The sequence below is a fragment of the Rhinopithecus bieti genome, unplaced genomic scaffold (assembly GCF_001698545.2).
Source record: "Rhinopithecus bieti isolate Rb0 unplaced genomic scaffold, ASM169854v2 scaffold_8911, whole genome shotgun sequence".
NCBI lineage: Eukaryota > Metazoa > Chordata > Mammalia > Primates > Cercopithecidae > Rhinopithecus > Rhinopithecus bieti.
In genome coordinates this window covers 24,183-44,184 of record NW_016806084.1, presented here as the reverse complement: position 1 = coordinate 44,184, position 20,002 = coordinate 24,183, and the positions used below count along the sequence as shown (strand labels likewise).

The window sequence follows — 20,002 nt, the reverse complement described above, 5'->3', positions numbered from 1 at the left end:
CTGACCTCGTGATCCGCCCGTCTCGGCCTCCCAAAATGCTGGGATTACAGGCTTGAGCCACCGCACCCGGCCTCTAGATTTTTTTTTATTAAGTTTATAATTCTTCCTGGGGACCTCAGTAGGTTTTTAAAGAAAAGAACCAAAGATTGTGGAATAATTCTTATCATGATACTGATTCAACATTTAAGAATTAAAATAGTATATTTTGCTGTATAATTTTATTTGTTTTGGGGTACATTTTATCAAGCCATTTGCTGTAGTAAGCAGCCAGATTAACTAAATTTTAATTGCAGCTATGGCAGTAGTTAGTTTTGTGACCTCAAGAGAAAGTTTTGTCTCATTTTTTTCATTGGTAAAAATGAAGAAGTTGAATGGATGATTTATAAGATTCCTTCCAGTTCTAAATTTTGTTATTCTGAATTTGGAATCTTAACAGTGTATTGATTTACTAATCCAATAATATAATCTCTCAGAATAATTTCCATGCTGCTTTTTCCTTCACATTACTAGGATGAAAACATTCATATACCTTCTCTTGTGATCATCAAGATTCTGCTTTAACATTCTTTGTCATTCAGAACCACTCATATGTTAATGAAATTAGAGGTCCAGAATATTACCTTGTTCTGTGACTAGTGGTAATGTTAAGAGTTTGTCACATTGCTATTTCTCCATCTGCAAAATGACTTAATGATGCTTGACCTGTGTTACACATAGGGTTTGGTAGTATAGATAAAAACGGAATGTCTCACAATAAAGATACAACATAAATTCAAAGGAGTATTTCCAATTATTCAGACAATCTGTGATAGTAACTTCAGTGTCCATAAATCATTCTTGGATCTGTTCTTAAGAACTTCTATTTAAGACTTCTATGTTGCTTAGTGGAAAAAGTTAATTGCAGAAGAAATGTATCTATGTTGAGCAATATAGCCATGTTTCAAGAAGCTCCTCAGCCTCTAAGGCTCAGTAAAAACAGCCCTCCACAGTGCATAAGAAAATTAAATGGTGGTGGCAAAGATGGAAAAGATTTCCTTTAATACTCTGCCTTCTCTGAAACTTCTGGAGTGATGAAAATGTAGATACTGACTGTGGTGCTGGTGACCATAGTGTATACATTTGTCAAAACACATCAAACTAAGCTGGGTGTGGTGGCACACGCCTGTAGTTACAGCTCCTCTGGAGGATGACGTGGAAGGATCTCTTGAGACAAGGAGTTTGAGCCTGTGATCGTGCCTATGGATAGCCACTGCACTCCAGCCTGGGCAAGAGAGTAAGAGCATATCTTTAAAAAAACCAAAAACCAAAAAACACATCAAACTCTACATTTAAAATGGATGCATTCTGTTGAATGTAAATGTAATCAACACAAATAAAGCTGATTAAAGAAAAGGAAAAACAAAAAACAAACAAACAGAAAAAACAGCTCTCTGACAAACTGGTAATCAGACAAAAGGAAGTCAGAGGACCTGAATGTTTGTTTCAGGAATAAACCTTGTTCCTTTAGGGAAATCTCGAAACCTCTTTTTCTACCTTCTCTGGTGGGGAAGTGAGATTAAATTATTGCTCCTTTTAGTTTCCGCCCTGCAGTAAGATAAAGTAATATGGTGAAAATGATTCTTAACTTTTTAAGTTTGGGTTGCTTTGAGAAGCTGATAAAAGCTACATTTTCTCTAGAAAGATGTCATAAAATTGCATACCATTTCAGGGGCTTCACAGCCCTCCCTTCCCCAAATTCATCCATGAAACTCCAGCAAAGAATTCTTGGCTTAGTGTTTTGAAGTGAAAGTCCTATGAACCTAGAGTAGTAGGTAAGGGTAGATGAGAAAAAGTTTGTTCTTGGTTTTTTTTGTTTGTTTTTTTTTTTCCTTAGCCCCTTCTCTGTGCTGCAGAATGAGAATACACTGTTACACAAAGAAAACAGCCCTTGCTTTTAAGAAACTTTTGATTGAAGTATAGATACTTCATCACAGACGATTGTCATACTCTTGTTGTGTCAAATATTATTATTAGTCTATCAAATTAAGTACTGCCCTAGCTTTGTTGTTACTAGCTCATAGTTCATCTGGGAATGTATCACTTGAAAATTTAGCTGCCAAAATGATTCTAACACCTGGTATTATAATCAAGTACTTACAGTTCTCTTTCTTTCTCCCTGCTACACTCCCTCCACCTCTCTATCTTTTTCTAACACTTCCGTCTCATTTGTCTGTTCTCCTCTTCTCCGTCTTTCTTTTTTAGTTCTCTGTCTGGTCTCTCTTCCTTCAGTCCTCCCTATTGTCTGCCTTATCTCTCTCTCTGTCTCTCTGTCTCTCTCTGTCTCTCTCTCTCTTCCTTTTCTCCTAAGCTTTCTTCTCTCCATTTTCATCTTCTTAGTGCTCCTGTCTAGGTAAACAGTTAATATACAGGGAAAACTCTGTATTTAATCAGCCCGAATTACAATGATCAATTTCTTCATTTATATTGCCATCAGAAAATGCCTCCTAAGGTGCATTATACTAGTTATGCTTTATTTTCATTGGCTTAGAAGTGCAAGATCTTCTGGGGTGATTGATGTCCCCCAGGGCTATTAAAGTTGCCCAAGTTTGCTTCAGTTGCTCCTGGTTTACTTCAGATTAAGCCTGTAAGAAAGAAAAAAATGTAGCTGTGATTATTGCCCTTTTTCTTTTCTTTCCATTTTCCACATGTGGAAATTGCTTAGTAACCCTTTAGGATCCTTAATGACCCTTTGATGTTGGTCTTTATGGCAGGACCACCAGTAATTGTGGAATGAACACTTCACTTCCACAAAGGATGAAACTCACAGGTTCTGCCTCCCAGAGGGGCTCCAGTCATGGCAAAGCTGAGCTCAAGAACCCACACTGGGTGCCAATGAGCCATGATAAATGGCCCCAGTCATAAATAGTTTATATTTATTGCTAAACAGAAAATATATTTTTCTTCCTTCTTGGGAATAGTTGGGCTACTTGCTTGCTGTTCCTTCTCAGTGAGACTTTTCTCCAAATAGGAACAGTGAATGATGATGTTGAGCTATAAGACATACCTGCATTTCACCTTGTAGTAGGATTAATAGTAATTCCACTAGGGGCCCCCCTGATTTCTCCCATCCTTTCACAGAACCATGACGGCAGCATCGACTTCCGAGAGTATGTGATTGGCCTGGCTGTCTTGTGCAACCCTGCCAACACGGAGGAGATCATCCAGGTGGCATTTAAGGTAATGTCAGCCCCATTGAAAGCATCTTGGTCTGCCTTGTAAACAAGTGTTGACTCTAAGTGTATTATTTGGAAATCAGTGAATCTATTACATGATTTTATAGATCTGCTGTGACATGTACAGGACAATAATGTGATTAAGTCAGTTGCTACTGAGAATAAAGAAAACACAAGCATTTGTTTAAGCAAAAAGTCTCTAGAAGTAGCCTAATTAACAGCATCAAGATTGAAGAGCAGGAGATTTCATAAGCTAACTTAAAAAATTATTTCTTTTCAGCTTCCCCATTTTGAAGCTCCAAAGGGGAAATTTATAAATAAACACCACCTGTCACTAGTCATCCTAATTCACTCTGGAAAGTTCTGATCCATCCTTATTTTCTCATTCTGTATGTCAGTGATATTTTCAGTGGTACTTTTTTTAAAATGACATTTGTTTTGTCATTGTGGCATCAGGTGAACACCATCATAAATGTCCCAAGTTCCTACCCCTCATGTCTTCCTGTAGTATCACGTATATTTTCACAGCAATACAGGAATCTAAATTGGGAGCAGATGAATAAAATTCATATCCCTGGTTCCCACAGAGCTTGATGAAAGTTTGAATTTTGAGGACCATTTACTTACAAGTGCAAAAGAAGAGGGAAGAATACATTCCCAAAATGTGGGTTCTGTTCTGAGAGTAAAGGGGCTTCATCTAATCAGTATGTTTAAATATGATATGCCCTTTTAGTTCTAAGGTCGTCTCTCAAGTAAAAGAGAAACTTCATTTATTATCTCCTTGTCTTGCTAAGCTGTGTATATTTGCCCTTGTTTTACAGCCACGTAGTTCCCTTGCTTTCGTCCAGCAGGAGAGCTGCAGACCTTCTCTGTTTCTGTTTTTTTTCTTTTTTTTTCTGAGACGGAGTCTCACTCTGTTGCCCAGGCTGGAGTGCAGTGGCACAATCTCGGCTCACTGCAAGCTCCACCTCCCAGGTTCACGCCATTTTCCTGGCTCAGCCTCCCGAGTAGCTGGGACTACAGGTGCCCACCACCACGCCTGACTAATTTTTTGTATTTTTCATAGAGACAGGGTTTCACCGTGTTAGCCAGGATGGTCTTGATCTCCTGACCTCATGATCCGCCCGCCTCGGTCTCCCAAAGTGCTGGGATTACAGGTGTGAGCCACCGCACCTAGCCTTCTGTTTCTGTTTTCTACTCATCTTTTCCTGACTTTCTTGGAGAAGAATGTCTCCCTGCAATTCCAAGAAGTCTTTTCCCCCTCTATCATCTAGAAAGACTTTCTTCTTCCAAGAGTTCATTTCTTATGTCTTAGAGGCCACTTGGGATAAGCCTTAGGAATTTTCATGTGCACTATCATTGATAGAAGAGCCCCTGAGTTTACTTTTTATTTCAGATTGGTTTAAACTGAGTTAACTGCTAGGCCTGTAAAGAACCTAAATGGTTGATGCTTAGCAGATGGTCATAAGGCAAGGGCCAGACTTTTTCCAAAGTTTAAATCCTTCAGCTTTTACAGACTTATTCATCATAAAACCTAAAATTACACACATAGCTAACTTATTCTGATCTAGGTATTTCTGTTTCTGTTTGGGGATTGTATGTGTAATTGTAAGTTTAGTTGAGCAAATGGTCATTTTTGGCTTACCAATGAAAGACCTGATATAAAATTTGGCCCTTAATCACAGTAATTACGTTTTGAAAGAAGCTGTGAGATTTTTATCTAGCTTAGACCTTGGTTTGGGAAAAGGGAAGGGAAGAAAGGAAGGCTTAAAACTATAATTACCTTTTTTTTTTCAGTAAGGCAAGAATTATGCTTTATATTGGTTATTTTTTAACCCTCCTTTTAAATGTGTTTTATGTTTTGGAAGTGTTTTTGCATACTTTTTATTTAGTAGTATCCTTTTATATATAGGATTCTTTTACATACTTTTATTTGGATAGCACTTCACAGTTAATTTCCCATCTTTTATCTTATTTCACTTTCACAGTGACACTTAGAGTTAGAATAGTAGTCAGGATTCTTCATTTGCAAGCAGTAAGATAGACTGGCTGACTAACGCCAAAGTGGAATTATTTGTAAGGCCAGGGAGTAGACTCAAGGGAAAACTCACAGCCAGGCAGATTCAGAGGTCCTGGCTGCAGGAAGAGCCTTACACCCTCCCTGGGCACTGCAGGTAAAATGAGCAAACTTCAACTCTGTTCATAGTACACATTTCAGGGAGGGTCCAGCTGGTCTTGGGCCATGTGCTTGATGGGAAAGACAGAATGTTTTCATTAAGATTCCACATTATTCTGTGCAATGGGAAGATATCAGTCCCTATTTCAAAGGAAACTGAGGTGTTAAACTTTCTACCAGAGTCCAGATCATGCATGTGGTTTACCTTAGATCTAGGAACTTTGTAGTGGGTAGTGACGAGCAAGTGAGGGAAATTGAAGAGTTTAGTGAGGGGAGTTATGGCAAAGGACACATATAGAAGAAATAAGTCTTTAGTATGGACCATGTAAAAGGAACATACACAGAAGTGAGAGACACCAAAGCACCAAACCTGGCAAGAATTTAGACTGTTCAGATGAGTTGGTACAAACTGTTTAGAAATGGAAGGCCTCTGAAGAAAGCTTAGAGCTTGTGAGGAGGGAGCTATGACTGAGTCCCGGCAATTACTCTGTGAAGTCCAAGGCACATGAAGAGCCTGAGGTCTACAGTTTGTGAAAACAGATGCCGATTCACTTTTCATTTTTCAACTATTGTATCCCCTAACTAGGGACTGAGTGGTAAGAAATGGAATTGAGACCAGAGCTTTGTCTGCTAGGGCAACAAATCTCAATTTCAAGTTATATTTTTTTTATCCTCCTACCCTTTAGTGACCATTAAAACATGATTCAGTATTTGCTTATTCGTTTTTTCATGGTTATCACCCCTTATCTAATATCTGTTTTTCTCCGTTTTTGATCTTGTATTTGGTCAAAAGTAGAAATCTCAACCTCAGAAACTCTAGATATTATCTGCCTGGATTTAGATGCCCCCTGTACTACTTGCAAGTGGTGTGACTTTGGGAAAAGTTACCTAACTTCCTTGTGCCTCAGCTTTCCCATCTGTAAGATAGGACTGACAGTGCCACCTACCATAAGACTATTGTGAGGGTTGAGTGAGTTAATACATGTAAAGTGATTTGAACACTTTTGATCAGTGCTTATAAAAAGTAAGTACTCATATAATTAAAAATTCTTAAGACCCAGGAGAGGATTTTGAATATGGAATATTATCATCCATCAGTTATCCTTATTTTGCTGCATGACTTTCAGTCTACTCCACTCTACTGCCTTTTCCCCTTCTCCTAAAACATATTCAGTCTCTCCCTTCCTAAAATAACCTCTTTTGTGCTTGGGTACTACCCCGATTATCTCTTTCCCTTTGTTTCATAATTTCTTAAAATGAAGAATCCATACTTCTTGCCTCTGCTTTTCACTTCTATTCATCTCTTGATTCCCATTACCATCTGGCTTCCGGTCCCCTGAAATTGTTTACTAAAGTCATCAGGATCCTCTGATAATCAAATCCAACAAACGGTTTTGCTTCTTGCTTGGCCTTCCTATGGCATTTTGCTCTGTTGGCCCTTACCACTGTTAGCATCTCTTCCTCTTTCCTGAACACACCCCCTTAGCTTCTGAGATGCATGCTCTTATTTCCTGGTTCTCCTGTCTGGCTGCTGCTTTTAAGCCTTTTCTGTCAGTTCCTCTTCACTACTCATACCTCAACTGTTGCTGTTCCCAGGCCTTACTTTACTTTGTGCATTCTCTACAGATAAGCTCAAACATGCCCATAGTTTCCATTTTTACCCAAATTCATATCTCAAGACTCCTCAGTTTCCTAAACTGATATTCTGAATCTCTTATTTACTCCTAGCACCTCTGATTCAAATTTAACCTATCTAGGTCTAATTCTTGATCTCATTGGCACTTGTTCTGTTTTCCCACTTCGGTTAATGTAATCAGCTTTCACCCAGTTCCCTAAGCTAGAAGATATCATTTTTACTTCTGTCCTTTCCATCACTCCAGACCCCTTATTGATATGCAAGTCTTGTCTTTGCTTTTTATGAATTCTATCCCTTCTTATCCTTCCTACATCTCAAACCCAGACTCTTAATTGGTTTTCATGCCTCTGGTTTTATCAACCTCTTGCTCCCAATTCATCCTCCATACTCTGCCTCAAAATTTTCTCAATTCTCATAGGATCACACCACCTCCACTCCCATTATAATCCTACAGGATTTCGTGAGGAATTATATACACACCATGATCTAATTCCTGTTTGTCTCTATCTCCTGACTGGAGCCCCAAGCAATCACTTGCCATTCCCTGTATATTCTGGGAACTTCTCTTAATGTTCTAAGACCCAACTCAAATGTCAACTCCTGTGAAGCCTTCTTGGACCTCTCTGGGTAGGATTCATTATGCTCCCCATGGAGCTCCCCTGTTACGTACCATTGGTATAGCTCCTGTTTTAATCCTGTCTCTCTCAACCATCAAGCTACAGGTGTTGTGAGGGTAGCAGAGATGATACTTTCTTAATATACATATTTCTAGCCTGTGCCACAGTAGATGTTTGAATTATTAAAGACTTTATTTTCTAAGATTATTCCCTACCACTATGACCCTGAGTGAACTAATTCTTACATTTTATTTTCTTCAGCTCTTTGATGTTGATGAGGATGGCTACATAACAGAGGAAGAGTTCTCTACCATTCTACAGGCTTCCCTTGGAGTGCCTGACCTTGATGTTTCTGGTCTCTTCAAGGAAATAGCCAAAGGGGACTCAATTTCCTATGGTGAGTAGGCAATTTGGCCTCCTGACTTAGTTTACAAGGAGGGCATCCAGGCTATGGACTGATGCTCAAGAGTGCTGTTTCTCTTAACTAATTACATTAATAATAGACATAATAGTAATAATGATGACCACAGTAATAATAGTAGTAATGGCATAATAGTAATAGCTAATTATTGAGAACTTACATGCTAGGCACTCTTCTAAACATTATATATATTAACCCATTTAACCTTTATAGCAAGCCTATCTAATCGGTATTCTTAATTATTCTTATTTTACTAAGATACAAAGAATTTAAGTAACTTATCTAAGATAATTTAACTAAAGAACATCAGAACTACAATTCAAAAACCAAAACAGTTTGGCTTTGGAGCCTGCACTATTGACTCTACACTTTAGTGCTCTCTGCTGTCAGTGTGGCCAGGCAAAACTGAACAAGTAAACCAAATAGGTTGCAACTATAGTAAAGGAACATGGACTGAGGCACCAACAATAATAGTAGCTAAACCATTTATTGATGTTTACTATTAGTGACCTATGTAACTTTTCACATTCCTTGTCTCATGCCATCTTGCTAACAGCTCCTGTGAGTTAGGGTCTATCAGGGAGAAAGACCTTGTGGCAAAGTGGCAGGTCTATCCATCAGTAACTGTCTTTTCTCGTGATGGCTCAAGTCCACCCATCAAAACAAGTTGCACTGGGCTGAAGTTTCTCTATATTCACAGTGTAGTTGTTGAGAAACACACCTCAATGGAGAAGCCAAGATAATTGTTTCCCCATCTTGGGTTTGATGTGGTCATGGATGTCAAGCTGGCTTATCTTCCCCAGTCTTTCCCCTGAGGCTGGAGGGAGACTCCTCTTTAATTACTCTTTCCTTATGGTGTTCAAGAGTTTCAGCTTGTTAACTTTCATGGGATGGGAAAAGTAGATCACATACTTCTCTTACTTTTAATTACTGTCATTTAGGTAATTAAATGCCTAGAGCAGTTAATCTATTGAGTTCATTTGAAAAAATAGCATAAAATGGGAAGTATAAATACTGAAATGAAACTTATGAGTCATAAACTCATGTGTACTAATTCTTCCCTGGCTATTTTCTTTTCGTAAGTAAGACTATTACTCTAAACTACTAAATTTTGAAAAACTATTGGAATAACTACTTCAATGGAAGCTAATACTAAAAATGATTTGTAGATAGCCATTATAACCTGTTGATTTAAGTAATTTTGCAGGGAAATCTGCTTTGTTTTTTGGAGTTCAACCTTTTTCTTTGCAGAATACAGAATATCTCCCCTTATTCTGCAAATAGGCAAATCTGCTATTTTTTTCAAGCGTGTTTGAAGTATTTAAGTATAATTTTGTTTAAAAAGTAGATATTGATATCTGTCATGAATGTGACCATTTAAATTGTTTAAATGTGATCCTTTAAATCAGGGGTTCCCAACCCTTGGGCCATGGACCGGTACTGATCTGTGGCCGTTAGGAACAGAGTTGCACAGCAGGAGGTGAGTGGCAGGCGAGTGAGCATTATTGCCTGAACTCTGCCTCCTGTCTGATCAGTGGAGGCATTAGATTCTCGTTGGAGTGCATGAACCCTATTGTGAACTGCGCATGCGAGGGATCTAGGTTGCATGCTCCTTATAAGAATCCAGTGCCTGATGATCTGAGGTTGAATAGTTTCATTCTGAAACCATCTCCTCCATCCCCTTTACCATCCATGGAAAAATTGTCTTCCATGAAACCAGTCCCTGATGCCAAAATGGCTGGGGACTGCTGCCTTAAATTACTTTATTTTCAGTTTTCCATTATCTAAATTAATGCTCAAATTCCACGTAGAGTCAATCACAGGACTTCCAGAAATGAGTTACTCTTTAATGCCACTGACATCTCAACCGAGGATCTTGATCTTTTGGCCATAGCACAAGTCTTGAAATTAAAGTTCTTGGTTTCAGTAGATCAACTGTCATGCTCACTTATCTTCAAAGTCACTTAAGTCTTCTATGTGTCTCTGTCATTGAAACAGACTCATGTAGATGAAACTTTATTTTTATTTTTTTCTATAATGTATCCCTAGAAACTAGAAACTTTATTTTGGAAGTTAATAAAGAACAATTAGTAGTTTGCCTGATTTAGAAATAAAAAGTGGTTTATTAATGCAAAACAACATTGCAATTGCAAATAATGATTTGGGTTCAATCTGGTGACTTCCTCATCACTAAGACCTGTTTATATATTTGTGTTTTTTGAGATAGGGTCTCACTCTGTTGCCCAGGCTGGAGTGCAATGGCATGATCACAGGTCACTGCAGACTAAGACCTATTTTTGTTTTCAAGAGTAAGGTAGTCTAATGTGTCATGACGCAGACCCTTGCTTATCAGAGGATTTTTAAAAAGTAAATGGATAGAAATAGGACATTGAGTTAAAATTATTTTATTATAGAGCCAAATGGCAACTAATCCAAAGACCATGCTGTCTTTGCTGTAATAAGCTCAATAAAGTTTTATCCACCCAAAAGTAGAGAGTAGAAGGATTTAAAAATAGAAGACAGAATAATATTTCAGAAACTCCAAGTTACTGGCGGATTGAGGTTCAAATCCTGATAATTAACTGAGTAAGCCTTTTATAGCCCTATCCCAGCTTCTAAAACACTTGAGATAAAAAGAACTCCTCTACTTGGAGGTCTTGTGGTATGATTATTATATATTGTACACTGTCCTATCCATTATTGATTATAAATCAAGGCTCAGCTTTTAAGACTATATTTTTCTGTACCAGAGTTAAGGGCTCAAATAATTTTAAAAACCAGTTATAGAAAGTGGTGGGTAATAGAATTTTTTAAACATTTTTTAAATTGCTAGAAATAACAAAAGACAAAAACTAAATAAAACATATAAAGCACAATGAAGTTTTATAAAGTGAACACCTGTGTAACTACCATTCAGGAAATAGAGCTTTTCCACAACTCCAGAAACCCCTGTGTGCCCTTTCCCAGCCACACCTCTACCTCTCTCTTAAAGAAGAGGGTTGTTATTCTGACTTAAAAAGGAATCTCTCCTTGCTTTATTTCACTTTAACAGTTCACCCCTAAAGTATGTCTCTTTAAATATTAAATTTTAGTTTTGTCTAAGTTTTTGAACTTTATATAAATAGACTCATACAATTATGTGTTACTTTATATCTTGCTTTTTTCATTAAACATTATGGCTTTAAAATTAATCCACATTGTGACTACTAGCTGTTTATTCATTTTCATTGCCTTATAGCCTTATGTTCCATGAGTATGACACAATTTATTTATGCATTTCTACTGTTGATGGACATCCAAGTTGTTTTTATTTTTTATCTATTATAAATAATGTTGCTGTGAACATTCTCATGCATGTCTCTCAGAGTACAATATGCACAAATTTCTCTAGGATGTATACCTCAGAGTAGAATTAATGGGTCAAAGAGTATGTATATCTTCAACTTGACTAAATAATGGAAAAACTATCTCCCAAAGTGGTTGTACAACTTTTATTTTCATATTTTCATCAGCAATGTTTGTGTGTTGAGTAGTAGAATTTTGTAATAATTGCATGAGTCATTTATTAATCTGCATCATGTCAAAAGAAGATTCACCCCAACTTATTGGATTTTTTTTTCTTTCTCTTCTAGAGGAATTTAAAAGTTTTGCCTTAAGGCATCCAGAATATGCTAAGATATTTACAACATACCTAGACCTCCAGACGTGCCATGTGTTTTCATTACCAAAAGAAGTCCAGATAACCCCCTCCATTGCCAGTAATAAAGTCAGCCCTGAAAAGCATGAAGAGAGTGCCTCAGACAAAAAAGATGATTGAAAGCAGTATTTCCAATAAGGAAAACACAGTAGCTTTTGCTTGAAATTATAAAGGCACTTATTGATAATACTTTTAATGTGTTGGTAATGATGTTCAAAATTGAAAGTTTTTAAATAAAATGATAGATTTTCTTACTAAAATGTTTTATTAACCTTACTTTTATTGGAAAAAATCAAGCAATATTTCTTTTCCTTTTATGTTATATCGTACTTTACTGATTCATTTACTGGTGATACATATGTTTTTATGGATTTTCTGGTTTAATTTGCATATACAAATGAATGCAATGGTCTTACTATTGGTGAGGATTGAGCAACCTCATATAAAGTTTTAAAATATAAACACTTTTAATCTACTTTCCTCTAAAAATCAATAATATTCTATTATTTCTAATCCTTTTCCATTTGGGAAATAAGAATGAAGAATCTGAGAATTTTACATCTATAACTTTAAAGATTCATTTTCCATTTAAATTTCAGTGTCTTGGATCACTGAATATGGGAAGGGAGAGCTTCACTAATTAGATGCAACTTCTTAAGAACTTATATTCTCTTTAACATACATCTCTATTGTAGTTTTTTTCTCTTTTGTTTTTTGAGGTGGAGTCTTACTCTGTCACTTAGGCTGGAGTGCAGTGGTGCGATCTTGGCTCACTGCAACCTCCACCTCCCCGGTTCAAATGATTCTCATGCCTCAGACTCCCGAGTACCTGGGATTACAGGTGCCCACCTCCACACCCACTAATTTTTGTATTTTTAGTAGAGATGTGGTTTTGCCATGTTGGCCAGGCTGGTTTCGAACTCCTGACCTCAGGTGATCCACCCATCTCAGCCTCCCAAAGTGCTGGGATCACAGGCGTGAGTCACCGTGCCCGGCCTGTTGTAGATTTTCTTAACTACTTGCTAAGGAAATCATATCCTTTTACATGAACTACAGGTTTAGAACTTGGTTTTAAGACAACTGCTATGGCCAGAGGGTAAATGGGAATTGCCTTATTGAAGGTAACGTTGATTGGCTAATGAGAAAATGAATTGTTTGCCACAGAGTTGAATTTAATTTGAGTTAGATAGTTCAGAATGTAGCACTTGCCCTATAAATGAATCAGATTTGTTCTATTTATATAATATTAGAATTAATATATTATCGTCCACGTGGGAATTTTATTTTGTTAAGTAGACTCTCAAATTTTAGAGCTTATGTGAAGTATCTCCACAGAAAACACAAAAGGTTTCAAAGTATCACCCAAAGCTAGGGAATCAAAAAACCTACTTTATTAATGCAAGACCACAATTTAAGACCCAGGCAGGAATCCAACAGCAACATTTTCCTTTAGGTTAAGCAATAATTTTCTGAATTGCCATTTTAATGGGTCTCATACATGCATATTGCTAATATCATTCACGTTTGAGATTTTCAACAAAGAACCAATTTATTAATATAATGTACAAAAATAGTTGGCTCATTTTCTGAATTCAGTCTTTGAAATAAAACTACTTGTTTTGGCTGTGTTTCTGAATGTACTGGTGATTCATCCCCAAGCTAATTTTTTAAAGTCATTTTTGAAGTTGGGAAGTCTCATGAGAGATGTTGAAGTAGGTGTTTAATCAAGAGTCATGATTTCAAACTAGTTTTACATATTAAGCAGTTAGTGTTCTAATTTAATGGGTAAATGTGTGTTTGGATAATTAAATACCTGAAAATTTTATCCTTAGGTATATGTAATTATTTGCCTCTTATATGTCTTAAAGCTATTTAAACAAGGTGTTCAGTGAGCCAAAACAATTGTTAAAGTAATTAGAACAGTAAGTCTTTATCATAGTGTCTGTCATATGCAATGAATGTATGTAATACTAAAAATCATGACTTTTATCAAATAAAAACCACACATTAATCCTATTAATCATGAAAGCATAGCACTGTAAGTTAAAGGTTTTCTATGAGGCTCTTGAAAGTGATCCCATTGCTTTCCTGTTTTAGAATAATATTTTATGCTCTTTATTTCCATTTCTGTGAATGTGATATTTCTATTTTGTGATTATGTTACTAAATAAACAAACTTGCTACATAAAATTCTTAGCAATTAAAAAAATTCTGATTCTGCCATTTTGTCTTGAATGTAATATACCTTTATAGTATGTTTACATATTTATGAATATGATTAATCATTTTGTTTGCATTAAGCTTTATGAAATGTCAGAAATAGTTTTACTCTAATGAAAAACTCAAATTTTGCCGAAAGTAGCAATATTCTTAAAGATGTTGAATTTTGACTGGTTGAATTTTATATAGTAACACAAGTCATGATCATCAATATTATTGCAGACCAGGACTCTGCTTATATGCCTTGCTAATAACAAAGATTTCTTTCACAGAGGCTTTTCTCCTCTTAAGATTTAAAGTAAGAATTACATTTTATTAAGTCAGTTAAATGCACCATGGTTTCATATAATAATACAAAAAAAATACTTGGCCGGGCGCGGTGGCTCAAGCCTGTAATCTCAGCACTTTGGGAGGCCGAGACGGGTGGATCACAAGGTCAGGAGATCGAGACTATCCTGGCTAACACGGTGAAACCTCGTCTCTACTAAAAAAATACAGAAAACTAGCCAGGCGTGGTGGCGGGTGCCTGTAGTCTCAGCTACTCGGGAGGCTGAGGCAGGAGAATGGCGTAAACCCGGGAGGCGGAGCTTGCAGTGAGCTGAGATCTGGCCACTGCACTCCAGCCTGGGCTACAGAGCGAGACTCTGTCTCAAAAAAAAAAAAAAAAAACTCTTGGAAGTGAGAAATATTTTATCCTAAAACCTCTAAACCATAAAAATTCAACTGAAACAGTTCTGTTGAAGGATAATGACATACTGACTGCTTATAGACCAAGTTGCTCACATTATGTGTGTTTAGTCCTCCTCTGCCACTGCTTTTAAAGCCTTGTAAGGCTGAGTGTGATGGTAATGCTAGCTCTTATGTATATTTAAAGGAGACTGCCTCCCTTTTAGAAGACATCTGGTCTACTCTCTGCATGAGGCACAGCAGTAAAGCTAGCTGATTCCCAGAATCAGAACTCTCACCTTCAGACTATTACCGAATGCAAGGTTGTTCATTGAAGGCTATTAATTGATGCTCAAATAGAAGGGCATTGACTATATTGGAACAGATGGACTCTCTACTACAAAAGTCTTTGGGTATTTGCTTTTTATATAGAAAATGCTAACATGGATAGAAAGATACTGGTACAAGACCATTCCCGGGAAGGCAGACTTCTTACATTTGTTTCCTTTTCTGCTCGTTTGAATGAACGCCTCAAGTTTTTGTTAAATTGTTATATCAGAGTGATAAATAAGTGCTATGGCTTGATAGAGGTGAAACTCTTCATATACAAAATACGTATCACAAACTTTGGTAAATAGGATAGTAATCTGAAGAACTTTTGCCCTTTCTACCTCATTTACTGTAACTCTTGTTTCTAGGTAATCGTTCTCTCCCAACAAACCTGTCAAGTGTCTGTGTAACAACCAACATGTTCTAACAAATTGTCTCCATTGCACTTCAGCCAGCTCCCTATTTTTTATAACGTATTAACTTTATTATTTTCTTATTTTGAAGGAACCTATGTACATTAGCAAAATTAAAAGGTAGAGAAAATATAAACAGAAAAAATTATGTTTACTTCTACCACTTTAAATCAACTATTACCAATTTTACACATATTTTACTCCATCTTTTTTCAAAGTTTCTTACATTTTCAAAACAACAATGTGTATATGCTGTTTTATATCCTACTTTTCACTTATAGCATAACATTTTCAATGTCATTAAAATTCTCTGCAAATGTAAATTTGAAAAAGTGTACCTACTGTTTTTTGGAAATCTGTAACAAACTGTGTAATCATTCTTCTAATATTAAACATATTGTGTCTAGAATTTATTTCTTCTGGTGGGTTCTTGGTCTCGCTGACTTCAAGAATGAAGCCGCGGATTTCACGGTGAGTGTCACAGCTCTTAAAGGTGGTGTGTCCAGAGTTGGTTGTTCCTCCTCGTGGGTTCCTGGTCTGGCTGACTTCAAGAATGAAGCTGCAGACCTCACAGTGAGTGTTACAGCTCTTAAAGCTGGTGCAAACCCAAAGAGTGAGCAGCAGCAAGATTTATTGTGAAGAGCAAAAGAACAGAGCTTTCACAGTGTGGAAGGGGACCCAAGCAGGTTGCCCCTATTTGCCCAGGTGGCCAACTTTTATTCCCTTATTTGGCCTCACCCAGGTCCTGCTGATTGGTCCATTTTACAGAGTGCTGATTGGTCCATTTTTACAGAATGCTGATTGGTGCATTTACAATCCTCTAGCTAGACCGAAAAGTTCTCCAAGTCCCCACCCGACCCAGAAGCGCAGCTAGCTTCACCTCTCAATATGAGTTTGACTTTCATTTGGGATGTATTAAAAAATCCAACTCAAAATTCCATAGTAGTTCATAATTAGAAATAGTTTGCTAAAACTTACTGAAAAATCTGCTGAAGATTTTACAATTATTAAAATTGGTTTGAAACTACTTTTATCACAGGAAAATTTTGATATTATTATAGATTACATAGAGTATGGTCATTTTAACCATAACTTAGCCTGAAGGTAATTTTATGTGAAGTTAACAGGTTCATGTCTTTTAAAGGTGAGTAGATTTCATCTCTTCAAAATATTTTTTCCTTTGTAAAAGTAAGAGACTTAACAATTATTACAGTAAGCAATAATAATTATAATGGCTACCTATTTGGAGTGCCTACTATGTATTAGTCATTGTGCTAAGTGATGTACAGGCATCTTATTTACAGTTCAACTCATTTGAACCTCAATGACTCATAGTTTTGTTTGTCTCTTATTTTATTTAACAAAATTTAAAACTATTTCTAAGTCACTCATTAAATGACAAAGCTTAAATCAAATTTTGTCTGATTGTAAAGGCCATACTTTGAATCATTTATATAAAACAATACAGCTGCCTGATTTATAGAATTTATAGATTTAGCTTCTGCCATATATTTTCTTACTGATGAATGATATATATCAAATGTTGACTTAGTTTTTAAATGGAAGACAGAGGCGGTTTAGAATGGCCTGTTTTCAGTCAGCCAAAAATGTCAAAACCTTCTATGAGTAGTCCAGGTACTGGAAATCAGAGACAAATTGAACTTTAGGATACTACAATAATTTTTTTTCCTTTGTGGGTAGTGGTGGAGCATGAATTCTCTACTTCTTATCAGTCCTTCTGCTGTGATTGCCCTTTCAGTCACATCTCTGTTCTCAAAATAAGAATATAATCAAAAAAGTAGAGTTTGAGGGAACTGAGGACTAAGTCAAAAGTGGGATACCTAGGACTTCATTCTAGTTACCGTGGAATTATCTCCTTTGCTTTTCTTCCTGTTTGTGCTTTTTCTATCCTGTTAATTCTGTTGCCTTATGGAAAGCACAGTGATTGTTTCAAAGCATAAACCAGACATCACTTCTCCAGTTTAATTTTTTTCAAAGGCCCCATTGCATTTTGGAAAAAAAATCAAAATATTCAACATGGCCTACAAAGCCCTGTCACCCGTAAATAGGGTGTTGAGTCTGACTCGTACCCACAGTCTAAATCTCAACTGTCTCCAATCTCCTCCCTCATTAAACTCCTACCAGCAAATCTTTTCTTCAAACTGGCTAATGCCCTATTCTAGCCTCAGAGTTTTGTGCTGCTGTTCTCTTAGCTACAGTGTTCTTCCCCAGGATTTTTATCTGGCTTTCTCTTCTTCATTTAGTCTTTTGAACAAACAGCTTCATTGAGATATAATTCATATACATACAATTTATCCATTTAAGGTATATATTTTAATGTTTTTACTATAGTCACAGAGTTGTACAACTATCACCACAATCTAATTTCAGATCATTTTCATCTTGGTTCAGATTTTAAATCAAATGTCACATCATCCAGTAGGAACTCCAATCACTAATTAGAAATGCCCATTATGTTTCTACAGACATTCTCAATCCCACTACCTGTTTTGTTATTACACTTGAACTTACATGAAATTATTTACTTGTTGATATATTTATTGTCTGTTATTCCTAGCACATAGAAAGTATGCCTGACACATAGTAAACACTCGATCTTTGATGAAATAATGTATAATGATAACTTTTTTTTTTTTTTTTTGCTTATTCTGCCTTGTATTGTGTAAGATTAGAGACAATCCTTACAACAGACTTGAAAACCCAGACTTATGATCTCTAAAACTCATATGTAAATTAAGTCTTAGAGAAGTTTCATCACTTGCTCAGAGTTACATAACTGGTGAATACCAGGGCTAGATTTCAAACCCAAGTCTGCCTGACTCTAAATGAAGGGATGTTTGATTCGGCCAAAGTAACCTGAACCCTTAAAATAACCAAACAATTGTTTGACAGGCTTTAACTTCCAGTAACATGGAAACTAGATAACCTGAGAACCTGCTGGGCACAAAACCCCTAGAATACTGAACACAATATCACAAACGTATTTTGAAATGCATAAGATGAACATGCAAAATACTGAGGGAACTCCTCAATGGCCAAAAGTGGAAAGCAGCTGAAAACCAGAACTGTGTAAAAGCCTAAAAGTTACAGTTGTCCTGTAGACATTCGTCAATCTCGGTAACAAAGGGACTTAGTATTTTTTGGCTATGGAAGACAAAAGACAAGCTTTTTGTATAAGGTGGGAATGTTAAACTCAGACCTCATGGGAGAAAAAACAGATGAAGAGCTAGAGGCTCAGTAAAAGAAAGAACCGGAAAAATCCATCTTCTGACAAAAAAGACAATGAGGAAAGTTTTCCATCTTGGGCTGGGTGCTTGGTTGGAGCAGGGGGAAAGAATCTCTGATTTTGCAAAAAATTTCAATTAAAAAATGTTTCAAAACTCATTTTATGGCCCAGTCTGTGTATGTCTTGTTGAATGTCCCATGTGCATTTGAAAGGAATATGTATTCTGCATTTGTTGAGTGTAATGTTCAATAAATATAAATTAGGTTCGGTTAGTTGGTAATGCTATATAAACCCTCTATAGCCTCACTGACTTTTTGTCCGTTTATTCTATAATTATTGAAAAGGGGATATTGAAATTGTCAACTGCAACCATGGTTTTATCAGCAGTCAGTTTGTCTGATGTCCTGCCCTTAGATTCATAATCACTTATGATTTTCATAGTCTTGATGAATTGACCCTTTTATCATTATGAAATATTCCTCTTTAATTCTAGTAATACTCCTAATGTTACCATAACTACTCCAACCATGCCAACTTTCTTATCATTAGTATTTGCATGGTTTATATTTTTTCATCCTTTTACTATTAACTTGTGTCCTTATTTTTTAAATACATCTCCTAAATGAACATTTTATGACTCATTCAGGCCTTGATTTTTTTATTCTATCTGACACTTTCTGTCTTTTAGTTGGAGAATTTACTCCACCTACATTTAATGTAATTATTGATACAGTTAGGTTTACTACCATACAGAGTCTACTATCTTGCTTTTTGTTTTGTTTGTTCCATCTGTTCTAGGATACTCTCTCTTCTTTTTCTGACTTCTTTTGAATTAATCATTTTTTGACATTTTATCACTTTATATTTTCTTTTGACTTATTAGATATAATTACCTATTTTTAATGGTCGCTCCAAGGCTTACAATATCCTTCACATCTAAACTGTATCTTTAATGTAATATAGTCTACTTTCAAATAATAGTATACTTTTTCACCTATAGCATGTGAAACTTACAACAATATACTTTCATTTTACTCTACCTTATTATTTCTGCTATTGTCTTATGTTATTTGTGTGTTTTAAACCCCACAAGACACTTTAATTATTTTTGTTATAAGTAATTACCCTTAAGAGAAAGTAAGGCTTTGATAAAGAAAGGTATTTTGTATTTATCTACATATTTACTGTTTCTGGCACCCTTCGTTTCTTTATGTAGTTCCACTTTTCATCATTTTCCTTAAGCATGAGGACCTTCCTTGAACAATTCTTGTAGCACAAATCTTCTGTCGATAAGCTCTCTCAACTTTATTTTGTCTAAATATGTCTTTATTTTGGCTTCATTTTTGTAGAATATATTTTTTTTCTTC

General features: G+C 36.2%; 1 protein-coding gene across 1 annotated transcript in view; it reads left to right on the top strand.

Annotated features, from left to right (window-relative positions):
* LPCAT2 (lysophosphatidylcholine acyltransferase 2) overlaps positions 1–14,075 on the top strand; it is an 86,013-nt gene extending 71,938 nt beyond the window's left edge. Inside the window, exons 12-14 of the mRNA XM_017874619.1 lie at positions 3,118–3,216; positions 7,903–8,038; positions 11,695–14,075. Of these exons, the coding sequence (XP_017730108.1) occupies positions 3,118–3,216; positions 7,903–8,038; positions 11,695–11,879 (420 nt within the window). The 3' untranslated portion in view covers positions 11,880–14,075. The remainder of the gene's footprint in view (positions 1–3,117; positions 3,217–7,902; positions 8,039–11,694) is intronic.
* Positions 14,076–20,002: the final 5,927 nt, after the last annotated feature.